The sequence below is a fragment of the Chaetomium fimeti genome (assembly GCF_033439085.1).
Source record: "Chaetomium fimeti strain CBS 168.71 chromosome Unknown B0H64scaffold_4, whole genome shotgun sequence".
Lineage (NCBI taxonomy): Eukaryota > Fungi > Ascomycota > Sordariomycetes > Sordariales > Chaetomiaceae > Chaetomium > Chaetomium fimeti.
Window position 1 is genome coordinate 2,667,632 of NW_026944332.1, and position 14,625 is coordinate 2,682,256.

General features: G+C 57.6%; 5 protein-coding genes across 5 annotated transcripts; 3 read left to right on the top strand and 2 right to left on the bottom strand.

Moving 5' to 3' along the window:
* The first annotated feature begins 1,769 nt into the window (after positions 1–1,769).
* B0H64DRAFT_159563 (uncharacterized protein) lies at positions 1,770–4,203 on the top strand. Its single transcript, XM_062798571.1, has 2 exons — positions 1,770–2,711; positions 2,766–4,203. The coding sequence occupies exons 1-2, from the start codon at positions 2,011–2,013 to the stop codon at positions 4,111–4,113; spliced, it is 2,049 nt and encodes a 682-aa protein (XP_062659458.1). The 5' UTR covers positions 1,770–2,010; the 3' UTR covers positions 4,114–4,203.
* Positions 4,204–4,441: 238 nt separating this feature from the next.
* B0H64DRAFT_474831 (mitotic checkpoint regulator, MAD2B-interacting-domain-containing protein) lies at positions 4,442–5,757 on the bottom strand. Its single transcript, XM_062808070.1, has one exon. The coding sequence runs from the start codon at positions 5,697–5,699 to the stop codon at positions 4,446–4,448; it is 1,254 nt and encodes a 417-aa protein (XP_062659459.1). The 5' UTR covers positions 5,700–5,757; the 3' UTR covers positions 4,442–4,445.
* Positions 5,758–6,209: 452 nt separating this feature from the next.
* B0H64DRAFT_442301 (stress-activated map kinase interacting protein 1-domain-containing protein) lies at positions 6,210–8,738 on the top strand (the record flags this gene model as incomplete). Its single annotated transcript, XM_062806631.1, has 3 exons — positions 6,210–6,232; positions 6,283–8,563; positions 8,619–8,738. The coding sequence occupies 3 exons, from the start codon at positions 6,210–6,212 to the stop codon at positions 8,736–8,738; spliced, it is 2,424 nt and encodes an 807-aa protein (XP_062659460.1).
* Positions 8,739–9,649: 911 nt separating this feature from the next.
* B0H64DRAFT_460803 (uncharacterized protein) lies at positions 9,650–10,287 on the top strand (the record flags this gene model as incomplete). The annotated part of the gene is made up of 2 exons (XM_062807474.1): positions 9,650–9,777; positions 9,859–10,287. The coding sequence occupies exons 1-2, from the start codon at positions 9,733–9,735 to the stop codon at positions 10,285–10,287; spliced, it is 474 nt and encodes a 157-aa protein (XP_062659461.1). The 5' UTR covers positions 9,650–9,732.
* An 847-nt stretch (positions 10,288–11,134) lies between these two features.
* Positions 11,135–12,325, bottom strand: B0H64DRAFT_442303 (uncharacterized protein; the record flags this gene model as incomplete). Its single annotated transcript, XM_062806632.1, has 1 exon — positions 11,135–12,325. The coding sequence occupies one exon, from the start codon at positions 12,323–12,325 to the stop codon at positions 11,135–11,137; it is 1,191 nt and encodes a 396-aa protein (XP_062659462.1).
* Positions 12,326–14,625: the final 2,300 nt, after the last annotated feature.

Sequence of the window (14,625 nt, forward strand, 5' to 3'; positions counted from 1 at the left end):
AAAAATCAAGGGACATCAAGTATTCACGATTTGCATTTCCCAAAACTACCAACACGGACGGCGCTGGATTTTGGGACGGATAGAGGAACGGGTTGGGGGCCGGCCTGGTCTGGTCTGGTCGGGGGCTGGGCGGGTCACTGTATTGTTTTTAGATTGCCCATTGCACTTGTTTGGGGGTGGGAGGGTGGTCTCCATAGAGGGCCGGCTGCTATGCATGACAGGCGTGACTGGGTGGGACATTGGTTCTTTTATTGCTGGTTTCTTGGGATCGTTTCGTTTCGGTTTCTGGCTCGCGGGACCTGGGCTGGGTTCTTTTTTTTTTTTCCTCGATCAAGGGAGTCAAGCTAGAGAGAGGGTCTCGGCAACATCACATCATGGGTTAACCAAAACATTGCTCTTTTCAGTTGGGACTTTGGCAAGGCTTGATTGAATATCTTTGACTCCGACGGGACATGGTGGTTGTGAAATCTCCGGACTACTAACTGCTGCGCGGTGGGTGGTAAGGCTCGGGCTGATGTACAGATCTGTAAATTTTTGATTTTTGACTTGTTTTGTTCTTTTTTCTTCTTCTTTTTCCGGTGACAACCGAAACAAGTCATCGGGCGGGATGTGGTTCACAGAGAGAGCCTGCCTTTGCCGAATCACTGCATCGAAAGATCCGAGGCTGCAAACATAACAGATCAGATACAGAAGGCCCAATCATGTCTCGAGAAGAGGTGTTGGGACTTGAATTCTCAAAATAGCTGTGCCTCTTGTGTTGTGATGTCGTTGGTTCCCGACAGGCCAGGGAATCCCCAGTTTAATAGGCGCCCGGACTGGATTGGCTGGCTGGCGAGATCCGAGAGAAGCTTAACCTGGTCGAATCACGCTAAAAAGTCCCGAAATGGCCTGTGCTCCGCTACCCCGCATGAGACGACAGGCTCGAATGAGTGGGCCCCTGGAAGAGTTCTGGCCAGAGGCATGGGGTTAGCCGCCGAGGCTGCTTCCTTCGCTTCCTTTTTCTTTTGTTCTTTGATGGGCAGAATTGGTTTTTTCTGCCCGATTCGAGGGGTGAGGAAGATGTTCTGATATTTCTACGTTTTCTTCTCATGCTCCCGGTATATTCTCGAGCTCATTGCTAGGGGATATTGGGATATGGCCTGTAATCTCCACAAATGCACATACAATTGTTCTATTGATGCAAACGCAGAAAGAAACAACCAAACGCGCCTTTGAAGAAAACGCATCTTCAATCCCAACACATGGCCATGGCCAATGCGGGGCGGGGCCGGTCGGCTGGTCGCCCACCCAGAGGCCTTGCTTTGCCGACCTCCCCCTGCCCACTGCAACGCGATTGCAGTGGCTTCTTTCCTTCCCGAGACCTCATCACAAATCACACGACGTGCATGACGCCTCGTTGTCCGACGAACATGGGCATAACCAACGGCACCGCGTGCTCACCGCACCACGCGGGATTGCCGTCGTGACGAGGTGCTATTTATTTTGGACTGACCCGTCATGGCGGGAAGCTGCTGGTGCTACGATCTGAAACGCGGGCACAGTTGGGTTCCTGAAGGTGGGAAAGTCGTTTCGTTTCATCTTTCTTTCCACACCCAAGTACTTCGTCGCGGCTGGTAGCCGCCCATTCTTTTTTTATCAGTCCCCCATACCCCTTTCATTCCGGGTGCCCGTTGTTTCGTTCTTTGTTTGGAAACATTGTTTGCGTTTCCCGATCGGGTCTTGAAACAGGGCCTCGCATGCGAGATGCCAGATGCGCAGGAACCTTCTTTTATATTCTGCATGTCTGTCTTGTTTTGCATCTTGAAGGATTCCGTTTGAGGGTTTGAAGACGGTCAGCCACCGCCATCATTGCCGACCAACTCGGTCAGCCTTCCCGCAGACCATACATATCTTGGCTACTGCCCCCCCACGAAGTGGTCTCGACTACTTAGAGCACCGACCGGCCCCTCTTTTTGTGTCTACCACCCCCTTCTCTCTCCGAGCCGGGCACTCGACAACAAAGTCAGCACCATGTCGTTCTCTCCGTGTATCAGGGGCCGCATCTCCTCGCCCCTCGAAGCTGGCCCCTCCATTGTCGATGGCCACCACCTGCCCACCCACGTCAACGAGGCACTCGAGTATGCTTCCAAACGCCTAGGAAGGAAAGCGGCCCACATCACCCTCCTGGTTGTCCGCCGGGACTACCAACTACCCACATCACCCATCGCTTCTCCGACATTCACCCCTAGCCCGCGTCTGGTATCGGCCGGGAGCACGCCGTCCAGGTCAACCTTTCCAACCTCGAGGATCGAAGCACTCAAGCAGCTCGTCCGGCCAAACAACTCGGGGGAAGGGCAAATACGAGAGAGGATAGTTCACGTCCACCTGGACCAGCTGCGCCATGGAACTGCTTCGCCGGCTTTCAGTGAGGCGTCGGCGTTTTCGGCCTCCACAGCCTCCTCGGCGTCGACTTCTGACTCGACCTTCAGCCGTAGGATACGATGGCCGGGCAGCCCCACGGCATACGGAAGTGTCCCCGTGACCCCTGCCACCCCCTTCACCGTCATGTCGTCGGTATCGGGGGCAGAAGGGTACAGTGCCGCCTCCCGGTTGGGAGCGCAGAACTCGAGCCAGTTCGGCCTGAAACTCATTTTTGCCCACCCCTTGAGCCCACGCGAGGAGAAAGGCCTCACACAAGCGCTCGAGAAGGCGGCAAAGAAGTTCAAATTAGAGTACGTGCCCGGAAGGTCGCGGGATGCGACACAACACTGACACATCTTTAACAGTCCCAGCTGGCTTCCCCAAGCAGTCTCTCCCTCCACTCTCGGCCTACCAGTCGACCTAATCTTGAAGTCAACCGCCCAAAATAAGACGCTCTTCACGTCAGAGCGCCTCACACTCTTGTCGCTAGACCATCTGTACACCTTCCGCACAGCCTTACAAGCCTACGCCCGTACAAAGGCCGCTTGCCGGCTCGAGGATGCCGTCGATGAGCTCCGCCGCCTGTTTCTCGCCAACGGGCGTCGCGCACTGCGCAAGAGCGCTCTGCTGGCTGCCTACCGATGGCTCGATCCCCTCAACGACGCTGCTTTGGCCGACGTCTGCCGCATGTACGAGCGGGCGTATGGGGGCATCGAGAGAGAGTGCGGCGTGGAGAATGATGTCGACCCCGCGCCGGGCTGGCCGCCGCCTGAGAGTAAGCCGAACTCTAGAGTTGCGGAGCAACCGATGGCAAAGAGGACTGGAGTACCAGCGCCAGGCAGCCGACACCTTGAGACCACCCCGCCACCGCAACACCGCGAGCCGGAGATCCAAACTCAGATCGTCGATCCAGCCAACACCCTCGACAAGGAGATTCTCCTCTCGAACGCCGACCTTCTACCAGAAGACCAATCCGAGCTCGACGAGATCGAAGCCTGGTACCGCGAAATCCAACAACAACAACAAAACGACATGCCCCGATCAACGACGATCGAAATCCACCCCTTACGCTCCCACCCCGCCGATGAAACTACGGCAGTAGTCGAGATCCTCCCTCCTCCCACGTCGCCGCCCCCTCCCCCACCTACATCCGCAACCTACCGGAACAGGCCGTGGCACCAGCCAGAGGAACCCACCCTCTCCGAAATGATGCGCACAACCCCCAAACTCCGCCCGGCACCCCCCGGGCGATCCCTTGCCTTAAAGCTGCAGACAACGTTCGACAAGCCGGCCCGAGGCAGCGGCGGCGGTGCGGGCGGCAAGAAACAGTTGCAGAAGCCGGTCGCCATAAAACCGCAGGCCCAAACAACAACAGAGAAGCCCATCGAGGTCGTACACGAGGAGGACGAGGACGAAGAAGAGGAGGAGCTCACGGCGCGGCCGAGCAGCGCCATCAAGTCGTTCGCCAACGCACGCTGGACGGCCGGGAACGGCGGTGCCAACGGCGGCATGTCGATCGACGAGCTGATGCTGCGTGGCGGGGCGGCGGCTGGGGATGGCAGAGAGAGTGGTAGTCACCTGCAGCCGCAGGCGGACGACAGGGTCGGCCCGATGACGCCGAACGGGTATGATGACATCTCGCCCATCACGAGGGGCGAGTGGGGGTTTCTGATGTTTGGGAAGGGCAAGACGGCGGGGGTCGGGACGTGTTGATTTGGGTGGGGGTTGTTGGGGTTGGGGGGTTCTGGTTTATGGCCGTTTCAATGCTATATATTTTTATTATTGAGCATATATTTCCCGAGTCTCACCCAAGAAAAGAGAGAGAGGGATGCGTCACACGCAGTATCAATACCATATTTATTAACAAAAACAAACTTATCAAAGTCTGGGTATCATTCTGAACCACCATCGTCCCTCTTGCCCTCCCCATCCTCAACCAAACCAGCACCATCCACACGGCCACAATCCCACCCACTCACCCACAACAATCCCCTCCCAAAAAAGAAAAGCCCAACAATACCCCCCCCCCCCCCCCCACCCCCCTCCTACCACCCATACCTCCCCGCGGCATCCTTCTGGCTGCTCTTGGCGCGCGCAAAGCTCTCCTCCAGCGCGTCCTGGTTGCTCTGCGCCATGTTGACCACCTGCCGCAGGCTGTGCTTGCCCGGCGCGATCGACCGCACCGGGTTGTACGCCGGCTGCGCCGCGCCCGACTGCCGCAGCGCCTCGTTGTGCGCGTACTCCCGCTCCATGTTGAAGTCGATCACCCTGGCGTTGGCGGGGAGGGAGGGTCCGGTAGAAGAGGAGGTGGAGGTGGAGGTGGGGCGGCCGAAGAGCTCGCGCTGGGCGGCGCGGGAGAGGTTGGCGGTTAGGGAGGCTAGGGAGTCGTGTTGTTGTTGTTGTTGGTGGTGATGTTGTTGGTGTTGGGTGGTGGGTTCTGGGGGTTGGTAGGTTGGGTAGGCCGAGGTTACGTCGCTTTCTTCGTCGGGGAGGGTCGGTTCGGTTGAGGTGAAGAGCGGTTGGTAGCTGCCTGTTGCGGCGGCGGCGGTGGTGGGGTTTGTGGTTGGGGTGGGTTCGTCGTCGCCCATGGAAAAGAGGGAGATTTTCTTTTGGGGCGGAGGCGCTGTACTTGACGCTGTGGGGGGTGTCGTCGTCGTCGATGGGTGGTTTTGGAGGGCGGCCGCGCCTGGGGATGGGCTAGCTGTTTGGAGTGCTGTGTCCTTTTTCTTGTTCTTCGCCGGCGCCCTCTTCCTGGCCACCGAAAGGGGCTTGAACATGAGCGGCTTGCCCACCAGCTTCACTTCTTCCTCTGGCTTTTGCCCTTCGGGTATCGAGGGCCCGGCGCGGTTCTTGGAACTAGGCGCAAGGTCGCCATCGACATCTGCAGCCTCACCGTCGCCGCCCCCCCTGGCGAATGCCGGCTCGGCGCCAGTGCGGAGATGTACGCCAGGAGCGGGCGCGGTGCCAGATTTCCTCCCCAATGCTGCCGATCCACCTGGCGTTGCTGCTGCTGCTGCTGCTGCTGCCGCCCTTTTAGGTGGTGGCAAGAATGAGCCGAGGCCGCTAAACCTGCTAGTGCCGGCAGTCTTTACACGCTTCGCCGGTGGTTGCTCGTCCTCGACGTTGGCATCGGAAGCTGTACCCGCGGCTGAAAGGTTGACGACAATTTTGCCGGGGCCAGAAGTGCGATCGAGGAGCTTCTGGAACGGTTTCTTCGAGGATGCAGCTGCGGCAGGGTTCGGCTTTTGCTGTACGGTTTCGGTCTCGGATTCCGAATCGGAGTAGTCGACTAGGCCCATGGTTGCGATTCTGTTGTGGCCGATCTAGGAGGTGTCGTGATAGATTGATGAGTGGCGGAAGAAGGCGTTGTCTTTTTGGTCGCAATTCGAGGCCAGAGCAGCTCGATGTTGAGCGCCAAGGAGCAGGGGTTTAGCCAGTCGCTTTACAATGACTGCGGAATGAATTGTTAGTGTAAATTAGTGTGATCCATACCAACCACTAACAAGTATCTGAGGCGGCGCACTGCATGGACAGTGCACATGCCACCCCACCCGTGCGTTTCGGAGGACGGCATAGAACCCTCAATCCTCCCCAACACTTCGTACCTTCCATTACCAACACGGCCATCAAATGACATGCTACATGCATTTATGAGATGGCCGCCGCTGAGTTAAATTATTAAATTATTTGTTCAACCAGATCGAACAACGCCCTTTCTTATTTATCTATGTAGCCTCGTTCACAACACCCTCGCCCACTCAACGACCCCCGGTTGGCGCGAGCTGTGACCTGAACAACCATACACCATCATGTCGGTGATCCAACTTGAAGAGTAACCGCTCCCATTTATTTCTTAGGGGTATGCGCGCTGACAATATTTAGTCTGGTCTTGTACCAGCTGCGCACGAGCTATCTCAATGACATTGCTGATGGCGTCGGTGAGCGCCTATTCACCTTGAACGAGGGCTTCTTGAACTCGGCTCCCTTCAAGGCTGCAGGGTGGCGCACAAACCCGGCTCTCATCAAGCGGACTCACTCGCCTCCAATCCCCACGGCAGTTGCGTCAGAGTACTTCCAGGCACCCCGCCGTGCTGGTCTAACGCTCGAGGATGAAGGCGAGGAAGGAGGTCTGTTCTCGGGCAGTGTGCCTGATGCGGTAGGCCCGAGCATGGCAACAAAGCGCCGCCGACGCCGGGAACATATGGAGGAGGAGGACAGTAGTGACCTCAGCGATGAAAGCGACGACGAACAAGATCAGCGCGCTGCTCAACAGATCAAATTTGCCAAGATGCCCGTGAGAAACCGCTCAGGATCCTCGCCGCTTCAATCGTCAAACCTCCGCCAAACTACCACCATGTCTTCACCCCGTCCGGCCGGAAGAAGAGGCTCCCAATCGGCCCTCGAGACAGTCAAGGAGAGGGCACGGCGTGATACCGTTACCAGTAGCGAGGTATCATCCGAAAATGAGTTCGACGCCTCCGGTTTTCATAAGCATAGGGAGGCTGCGCGAGCTGCCGCCGCCCGTGCTGCGAAGCTCTCCGTCAAGCTCAACACGGAGCCTACCGAAGGTGTGAGACGCCAGGGGAGCGACCTCCTGGAAGACGAAGAGGACGACTCGGACGCGTCAGATATGTCGTCGGCTCTCATCGAAAGCATCGACTCGGCTTCAATCATGGAGGCCGTCAAGAACCCTCTGGATGCGTCCCTCAGGCATCAGGTGGTCGGCACTCCTCCTCGGGTCTTTACACGAAGGTCTACCATACGCAAATCCGCCATACCTGCGCCGCTGCACACGCCCATTGGAGAGCTACCTCCGCCACGACCTATGAGCACTATCCGGCCCCTGAGCCTGATGCAACCAAAGAGTTTGCTGTCTACCGCGCTGAAGGCAAAGAAAACGAAACCGGCCCTCCCTTTCGACACCTTCGCCTCACTGTCAGGCCAGGGCGACCCGAACCCCATTATGCTCCGAATCTATGCGCCATTTTCCAAAGCGCCTTCGCGGCCCTTCGAGGTGCTTATCCGGCGGACTGTCCACCAAGGAGAAGGCGGGGACAGGCCCGTGACGGTGGCCGACCTAATCGGGTTAAGTCTATGGCGTTACAATGAGGAAAAGCGAGAGCCGTCGCTTCCCAGCGACAAGCTCAATGTGAACTGGTGGACTCTACGCATGGTTGAGGAAGACGGCGAGATCGACGACGACTTCCCGCCCCTCGAGCGCAAGAAGGGGCTCATATCCTTCACCACCGTCAACAACAAGGCCGGCCGCTCCCGTTCCAACTCTAGACTCTACGACATCTTCGGCCTGGTACAAGCTTCGCCCGATGAGTTTGAGGAAAACAAACGCAACACGCCGCAGTTTGAGCAAGAAGCCGTTGACGAGGAAGAGGACAAGGACCTGACACCCCGAAGTACCCCCAGGCCGGACGCTGGCCTGCCGCCACCATCTCGACCCCGAGAAAACCCGCTCCTGAACACGGCTTACCGCGCCAATACGACAATATTTGCAGATATCCCGCAGTCCACCCAACCGGCGAACGTGTCTTCGCGTGGAGAGAAGAGGCTCTTGCGTATTCACATTCACTCGTCTGACCTTGCCCCGGGGCAGATGCTCACGCTCGACGTGAACACCGATACCTGGCTGGCCGAGGTTCTTGATATTGCTTGCAGAAAGCGGCAGCTAGACAAAGCCAACCATGTATTGAAGCTCCCGAATTCCGGGACCGTCGTGTTGCTGGACCGGACGGTTGCCTCACTCGGGAACATCACCGACTTGGATCTTTACCGGCGTCGCTTTGCCACTGATGGGCCTCTGATGGCGGGGTCGCTAAGCAGCTCTTCACCCAGGCCACAATTATTCACCGAAAACGCTAGCTGGACCAAGGGGAAGAAGTCAAAGCTCATGGGGACACACCCGTTGGCTAAGGAGGTGGCGAAACAGGAGGAGCTTGGAGTCGCCGCCAACTACAAGAAGTACACGGTTTGGCGGAAGCAGCCGATGCGGCTGTTGTCGGAAAAGCTGTTCGCCATTGACGGCGAGTATGTCCATATCATGCCTACGTCCGGCGGCAAGCTAGCCGATGCGGACGGGAAATCAACCACGGTTCACTTTAGCAATGTGGTGGGCTGCAAGGTTTCGCGGAAACACCCGACACAGTTCAAGGTATGCGGAAACAAGCGCGATAAGAACCTCGGCCATCCACTGACAAACACAATAGCTGGTTGTTTACAAGTCGACCGAGAGCAAGAGATACGACTTTGTCACCAGCAGTACAGAGTACGCCGCCGACATTGTCACGGAGCTCAAGAAGGGCATCTCACCGTACCGCGAGGTCTGAAGCCTTGTCGCTCGGACTACTGCCCAGCTCTAGGCGGCGTAAACTCACTTTGTATTCGGTGCACTCGAGCTCGCCACTTTTGGTAACACGCTGTAGCAAACATGGGGGATGGTGCGACTGCCGAAATTCATCTATCCACGACAGTGACGCCATCGTGCGAAGTGTGAGGCCCACACATCCCCGCGGGCTATGGCATTAGATGATGACGTCCTGGTCTAAACCCTTACAGGTTGAAGTAGAGTTGGCGAGTGTCAGCGGCGTGGAATGTATGAATACGTACAACAACAGGCGCTGTGTACCACCAAAAGAGATATTCATTCTACTGCGTTGGAAAGGGGTTCTTTCAACAAGCAACGGTGACTAGACAGCTCAAAGGCAAGTCGCATGTATCACGAATGGGTGGCTGGCGGCAGTCGGCTTGCGACATGCGGTTCCACCGTCGGGACCACGGCAGCTGGTTCTGATGGCAACCATCACGATTGCACAGCGTCCACCTGCCTGTCGTTCGCCACAGTCTGAGCTCCGAAGCTCCAGACGAGGAAAGCTCTTCGGAGCCGCGCGGCCACCAGAGATAGCTCCACGTAATGATGCCATTACACGACTCGAACGAGGCTAGGTATTGGACACCCAACTTGATTTCGGATAGTTCACAATGGGTCTACGCTCGAAGCCTAGAATGTGGCCCCTTTGCGCACTGTGACGGGCACGGGCAGCAAAGAGTTGTCTCGAATAGACAGGCACGCCGGTCGACGTTGCCCGGCTGCCCGCATTCCGCATTGTGGCTGTTCCGTACCGTGCGCCGGTCAGGAAATGCAAGCCAGATATAAAGCACATTCCCATGTCCGTCCCTTCTCAGCTCTTCCTCGCTCCCTTCAGCCGAAACGCACCTAGAATCCAAGTGTCTCCCGTAGCATCGACTGCCTATCGTTTTCAGCATCTGTCATATCCCTCCTACTAGATACAACGCACCAAACCTTTCACCGCCCCCGTCACGATGAATTACGCCACCATCCTCATCGCCTTCGCCGCCCTTGCCTCGGTACGTTACCTTCTGCCGCCCTTCACCGCCCCAGCGTGACACAGTCCCTAACCCAGCCCACGGCGGCCTCGAACAAACCAGGCCCAAGTCACCACGACCGTCCTACCGACAGACCTACCCACCACCTCGCTACCGACCACGTACCTCCCAACCTCGGCCCTTGACTCCCTGACCAGCTTGCTCGGCTCGGCGCTGACGTCGATCGACTCGGCCGCCTCGTCCCGGCTCGCCTCCGTCACGAGCGAGGCCGCCAGCGTCGCCGCCAGCCTGTCATCGGCGCTCGAGACGGCTACCGACAACGCCTACCGCTCCTCCCTCGAGTCCCAGCTCGCCTCCGCCACCAGCTCTGCCGCTTCTGCTGCCAGCTCCGTCGAGAGCGCCGCCTCTGAGCAGGCTACCTCCGCTACTGCTACCGACAACGCGGCCGCGCCCGCCGGCGCCCGCCAGACGGCGGGGGTTGTGGGTATGGGTGCGCTGCTTGGGGGGGCGGCGGTGTGGGCTAATTTGTGAGGGGGTTTTCTCTTTCTTTGGGGGGGGGGGGGTTGAGGTGGTCGGATGGATGGGCTTGTAATGGTATTGGGGTGATGGGATGCGTGGTGGGCTACGAGGTTTTGTGTAATTACGCAGGGTAGCTGTTATAGGATAAGCTCCCGGCATAGTCAAGAGGATTTCAATTTCTAGGGGAATAGGTCTACTCTACGTCATTCGTGATACTTCGTTTGAACAAAACGAACAGCTTCTATCCCACTGTGGCAGATATTGGTGTTTTCCATTCAATGATCACTCAAGCTCTCCAACATGGTCATTGTGCGAGGCGACTGACTCGTGATGCCCCGACAACTAGATGGATGACATCGACTTCACCGGATGGTATTGCCCAGTTCTCCGAGTCTCCTATGGCTTTGCGATGATGAGCTCTCCCCGCTTTGACGATGGGTTGACGTCAGCCATGATCTCCGACCCCGCCACTGAATGCGCCCATATCGCTATCAGACCAGAGTAAGAGATGTACCAAGTATTAATAATGACAGACACATGGAGCCTCGGGTCAGAACTTGTGGGAGTGGAGTCTGCAATCTGGAACCTGGATCGAAGCATGGGCTGTGAGTTGAATATTGTATAGAGCTGCACGTACAGCACTGAGTTGCGTGCTTGTATGAGTGCTTGTGTAGATGGCTACGTGAGGCCTAACATAGCATTTGGAAGGTCGGTCTTCAGATGCCTTCACAAAGTTGAAGCGTGCTCAGGTTTGGGAATGGCGTCTCATTGAAAATGACCCAACGGCCCTCTTAAAGCCGCGTGAAACATATCTATCAGTTGTAACAACCCACCCCATAACCCAACCACTCCATAACGCCTAGCCGCTCTTCTTCCGGGTATCATTCCACAACGCATCCACGACCTGAAAAATCGCCGTCACATCCCGCATCACCTTCTCGTCCACCTCCCCCCCAAGCCGCTGCTGCACCTTATCCGGGTGCCACCTCACCCTCTCCTCCCTCAGCCTCGCCGCAAACCCCTTCTCCCCCACCACCTCCTCCCCCAACCCAATCCCATTCACAAAAAACGCCCTCACCTCCGCCACCCTCACCGCCCCCTCCCCATCCCTCAACGCACCCCCACCACCCCCCTCCAAACCATCCAAACCATCCAAAACAGGCCACGGAATCCCCTCCACCCCGACCCCCACCCCCCCCTCCTCCCTACGCGCCTCCCACGCGGCCCAACGAGCCAAATACCCCTCCCACCTCTCACGCCACCCCTTCCTCCGGCGCCTCTCTTCACCGCGTCTCAAACAGCGCTCCATCTCGCGATCGACACGGGCCTGGGCGTCGGCCTTGCGCGCGGCCTCGGCGCGCTCGGCGTCGCGGCGGGCGCGCGCCTCGAGCAGCCCCGCGTGCGTCTTCTCCCACATCTTCTGGCGCACGTAGGCGGCGTACTCGTCGTCGGTCATGTGATCGAGGGCGGTGGTGCCACCGGGGTTGGTGGGGTTGGGGTTGTTGGGGTTGGGGGGGTGGTAGATGTGGATGGGCTGGCCGTAGACGGATTCCCAGTAGGCGGCGCCCTCGTCGTCGGCCATGGCGTCGAAGAGGGACTCGCGGAAGGCGGTGGTGGGGGAGAGAGGGGCGGGTTGGAAGGGGTCGTGGTCTTGGTCGTCTTGTGGTGGTTGTGGTTGTTGCTGCTGCCGTGGGGATTTGGAGCGGTGTCTGCGGCGGCGGTGATGATGCCGGTGACGGTGGCGGTGGTTTTCTCTGTCGGGGTCGTCGTGCCGTCGTGACCGTCTTTTCTCTTTGGGGTCGTCGTTGTCTCCGTCTCTGCCCCGAGAGTGTGATCGAGATCTATGCCGATGCCGGCGCCGGCGGCGGTCATCGTCTTCCTCTCCCTCGCGCCGCCGCGATGATCGAGACGACTTGGATTTGAAGCGGAACTTTGTCGGCCTGGGGGCGTCCGAGTCCTGGTCCTGTGGCTCTGATCGGTTGTCGGTTGTCTTGTGCTCCTCTTTTACTGGTAATTCCTCCCCTCGTGGTGCAGAGGCGTCGGGGGTCATTGTGCGGTCGCGCTTGTAGTATCTCGGTTGATCATCCTCAGCGTTTGTCTCTGGCGGATTGATGGAAGATAGGATCCGTCGCCGTTTGGGTGAGCGAGGCGATTCCATCTTGGTCGACAGGAAAATGCTTTGAATCCGAGATTTGTGGTTTCCGCTGGTTCGAGGCTTCTCAACCCGGGGAGTGACGTCGCGCGGATCGCAGTTCCCGGACCAGCTGTTAGGAGGTCCATACAAAAGAAGGCTTGCGCTAAACAGTGGAGACATTGTTGCTGTCTGTGGTCACGTGACAGCCCTTGATGCCAAGACATAAAATCGAAGCCCCATAAAAGTGACCCCTCCTTCCCCGCCTCCCCCACCAAAAAAATACAGGGACCACCCTTTCTCTCTTCCACAGCCTCTACCTTCTGCTCAAAGACAACAGCAACGTGTATGTGGCACCTCCTCGTGCAACTTGGCCAGTCTCACCCCTCGGCCTCATTGTTCGGCCAGATCTGCCGCCATCCGTTCCTCTGTCTTAGATGCGAACTCTCAGTTTCAGACGACTCGTCTCGTCGTGGGGTGATCTGTAGCAACTGAGCGCCATTGCGACTTGGTGTCCGAGGATGGCTTGGACGGGCAGAGACATGCTGTATTTGTTGTTCGTTGTATCTTCATATCTTCAGCATGGCGTTTACCGGGCACGGCATTTTGTCTTGTCCAGTATCTTTGCCTCTGGGCGGTCAGTTGATGTTGGACCACCGCCCATCGATGTGGTCTTTGTGCACGCATCGCACGCAATGGACGAGTACTGCACCCGATCCCGTACTCCACCTCCACCACCCGGGCACACCCTTCGGTTCCATGGCTCTGGGATGGTCCGCCGCGTGTGGACCGAAGTTTGATCCCTGTAGCCGGACCCGACGGACCGGGTGATGTAACGTCGCTAGCTACGGGACGGGAGGAATGGTGGTGCCTCCACCGCGCCGCCGAGACGGCGCACTGATGGGGATGCTCCGGACGACGCTCGGTCTGAGTCCGATATCCAGGTTGATCTTCCGCTTCCCCCCATTCGACACTCTCCGCTTCGCATTACGTGATAGTTAGTTACGTGATAATGCCCACTTGGTTATGAGATGCACACACCAGAAACAAGGACAAGGCCTTAAAATCTGGGCGTTTGTTCCATCCCGGGACCACTTCTACCCAACTGTTCCTTTCCGGCGACGATCAAGTCTCGGATTCGGAATTCTCGCTCAGTTTGGCGCCCGCCTAACTCCCCGAATTACCCAATTTGGAATCAGAACCCCCCGGGTCTCACGTTTCTCCGTCACGCGTGTTTGTTTCGGACATTTTAGGATTGTCGTCACCCGGAATCACCAAGCTCATGACCAGCAGCGGCTGGCCAGATGCGGAAGTCGGCGGACTCCAACTTGTCAATTTGACACGTTCACAAACACATGACACATGTTGGAAGTGTGCGGAAGATCCGTGGTCGGCGGGTTGGTAAAAAGTGAGACATCGAAGCAGATCTTGCAGAGAAGGCGCATATGGCGACAAACGCCACAGTGCTACCCGCTCTTGACGAAAGCAAACCATCCTCTGTTGGTGATTCCGCGCCATGCCAAGACCATCTGTCCTGCTTGCTTTGTTTCAGATTATTCCCGCGCTTCGGTGATGATGAACAGCGCAAATAGTCTCACGGATCAGCGCCCACCCCTTCGCAACGGTCCGCGGCCGATTCGCCCAAACCAACGGCACGTTGTTGCCCAAACAAGCCCATGAGGCGAATCACCCGCCGCAACATGCAGCATGGAAAACTCACATAATGAACGACTCTGTATGGCTGATATACGAGAGCAACGACTGCAAGACATTTCTGATGGGTGGGTCGCCCGCCGGACCTGTCTTAGCTGACGCCACCCACACCCCTCCCCCCCTTCCTCCACTGCCCCGAGAAGGAGGTGAGGATGGAAGCGGGTGGTGACATGCCGTAACTAAAACATGACACGGCGCCCGTGTTGTTCCCGCTGTTGCACTACGGGGGAAGTAGGGCCGAGACTTTTCTGGTCCTCGTTGGGCAAAAAGGGCGTCTTTGCCAGGGGTTACCGATTGGGATGTTCCCGTAGCCAAGGTAAAGAGCCGAGATGCGCGACATCAAAAGTGCTAATACTTCCCCCATAGGGAATGTCGCGCTGGGGGCGGTAATGGCGAGTGGGCAAAAATACCCAATCTGTAAGTTAACGCCCTGCCCCTTCCTTCGCCCCCACCAAAAAAGAAACGACACGTTATGGGCTGCCAGTGCAGTCCAACTAACCGGGGCA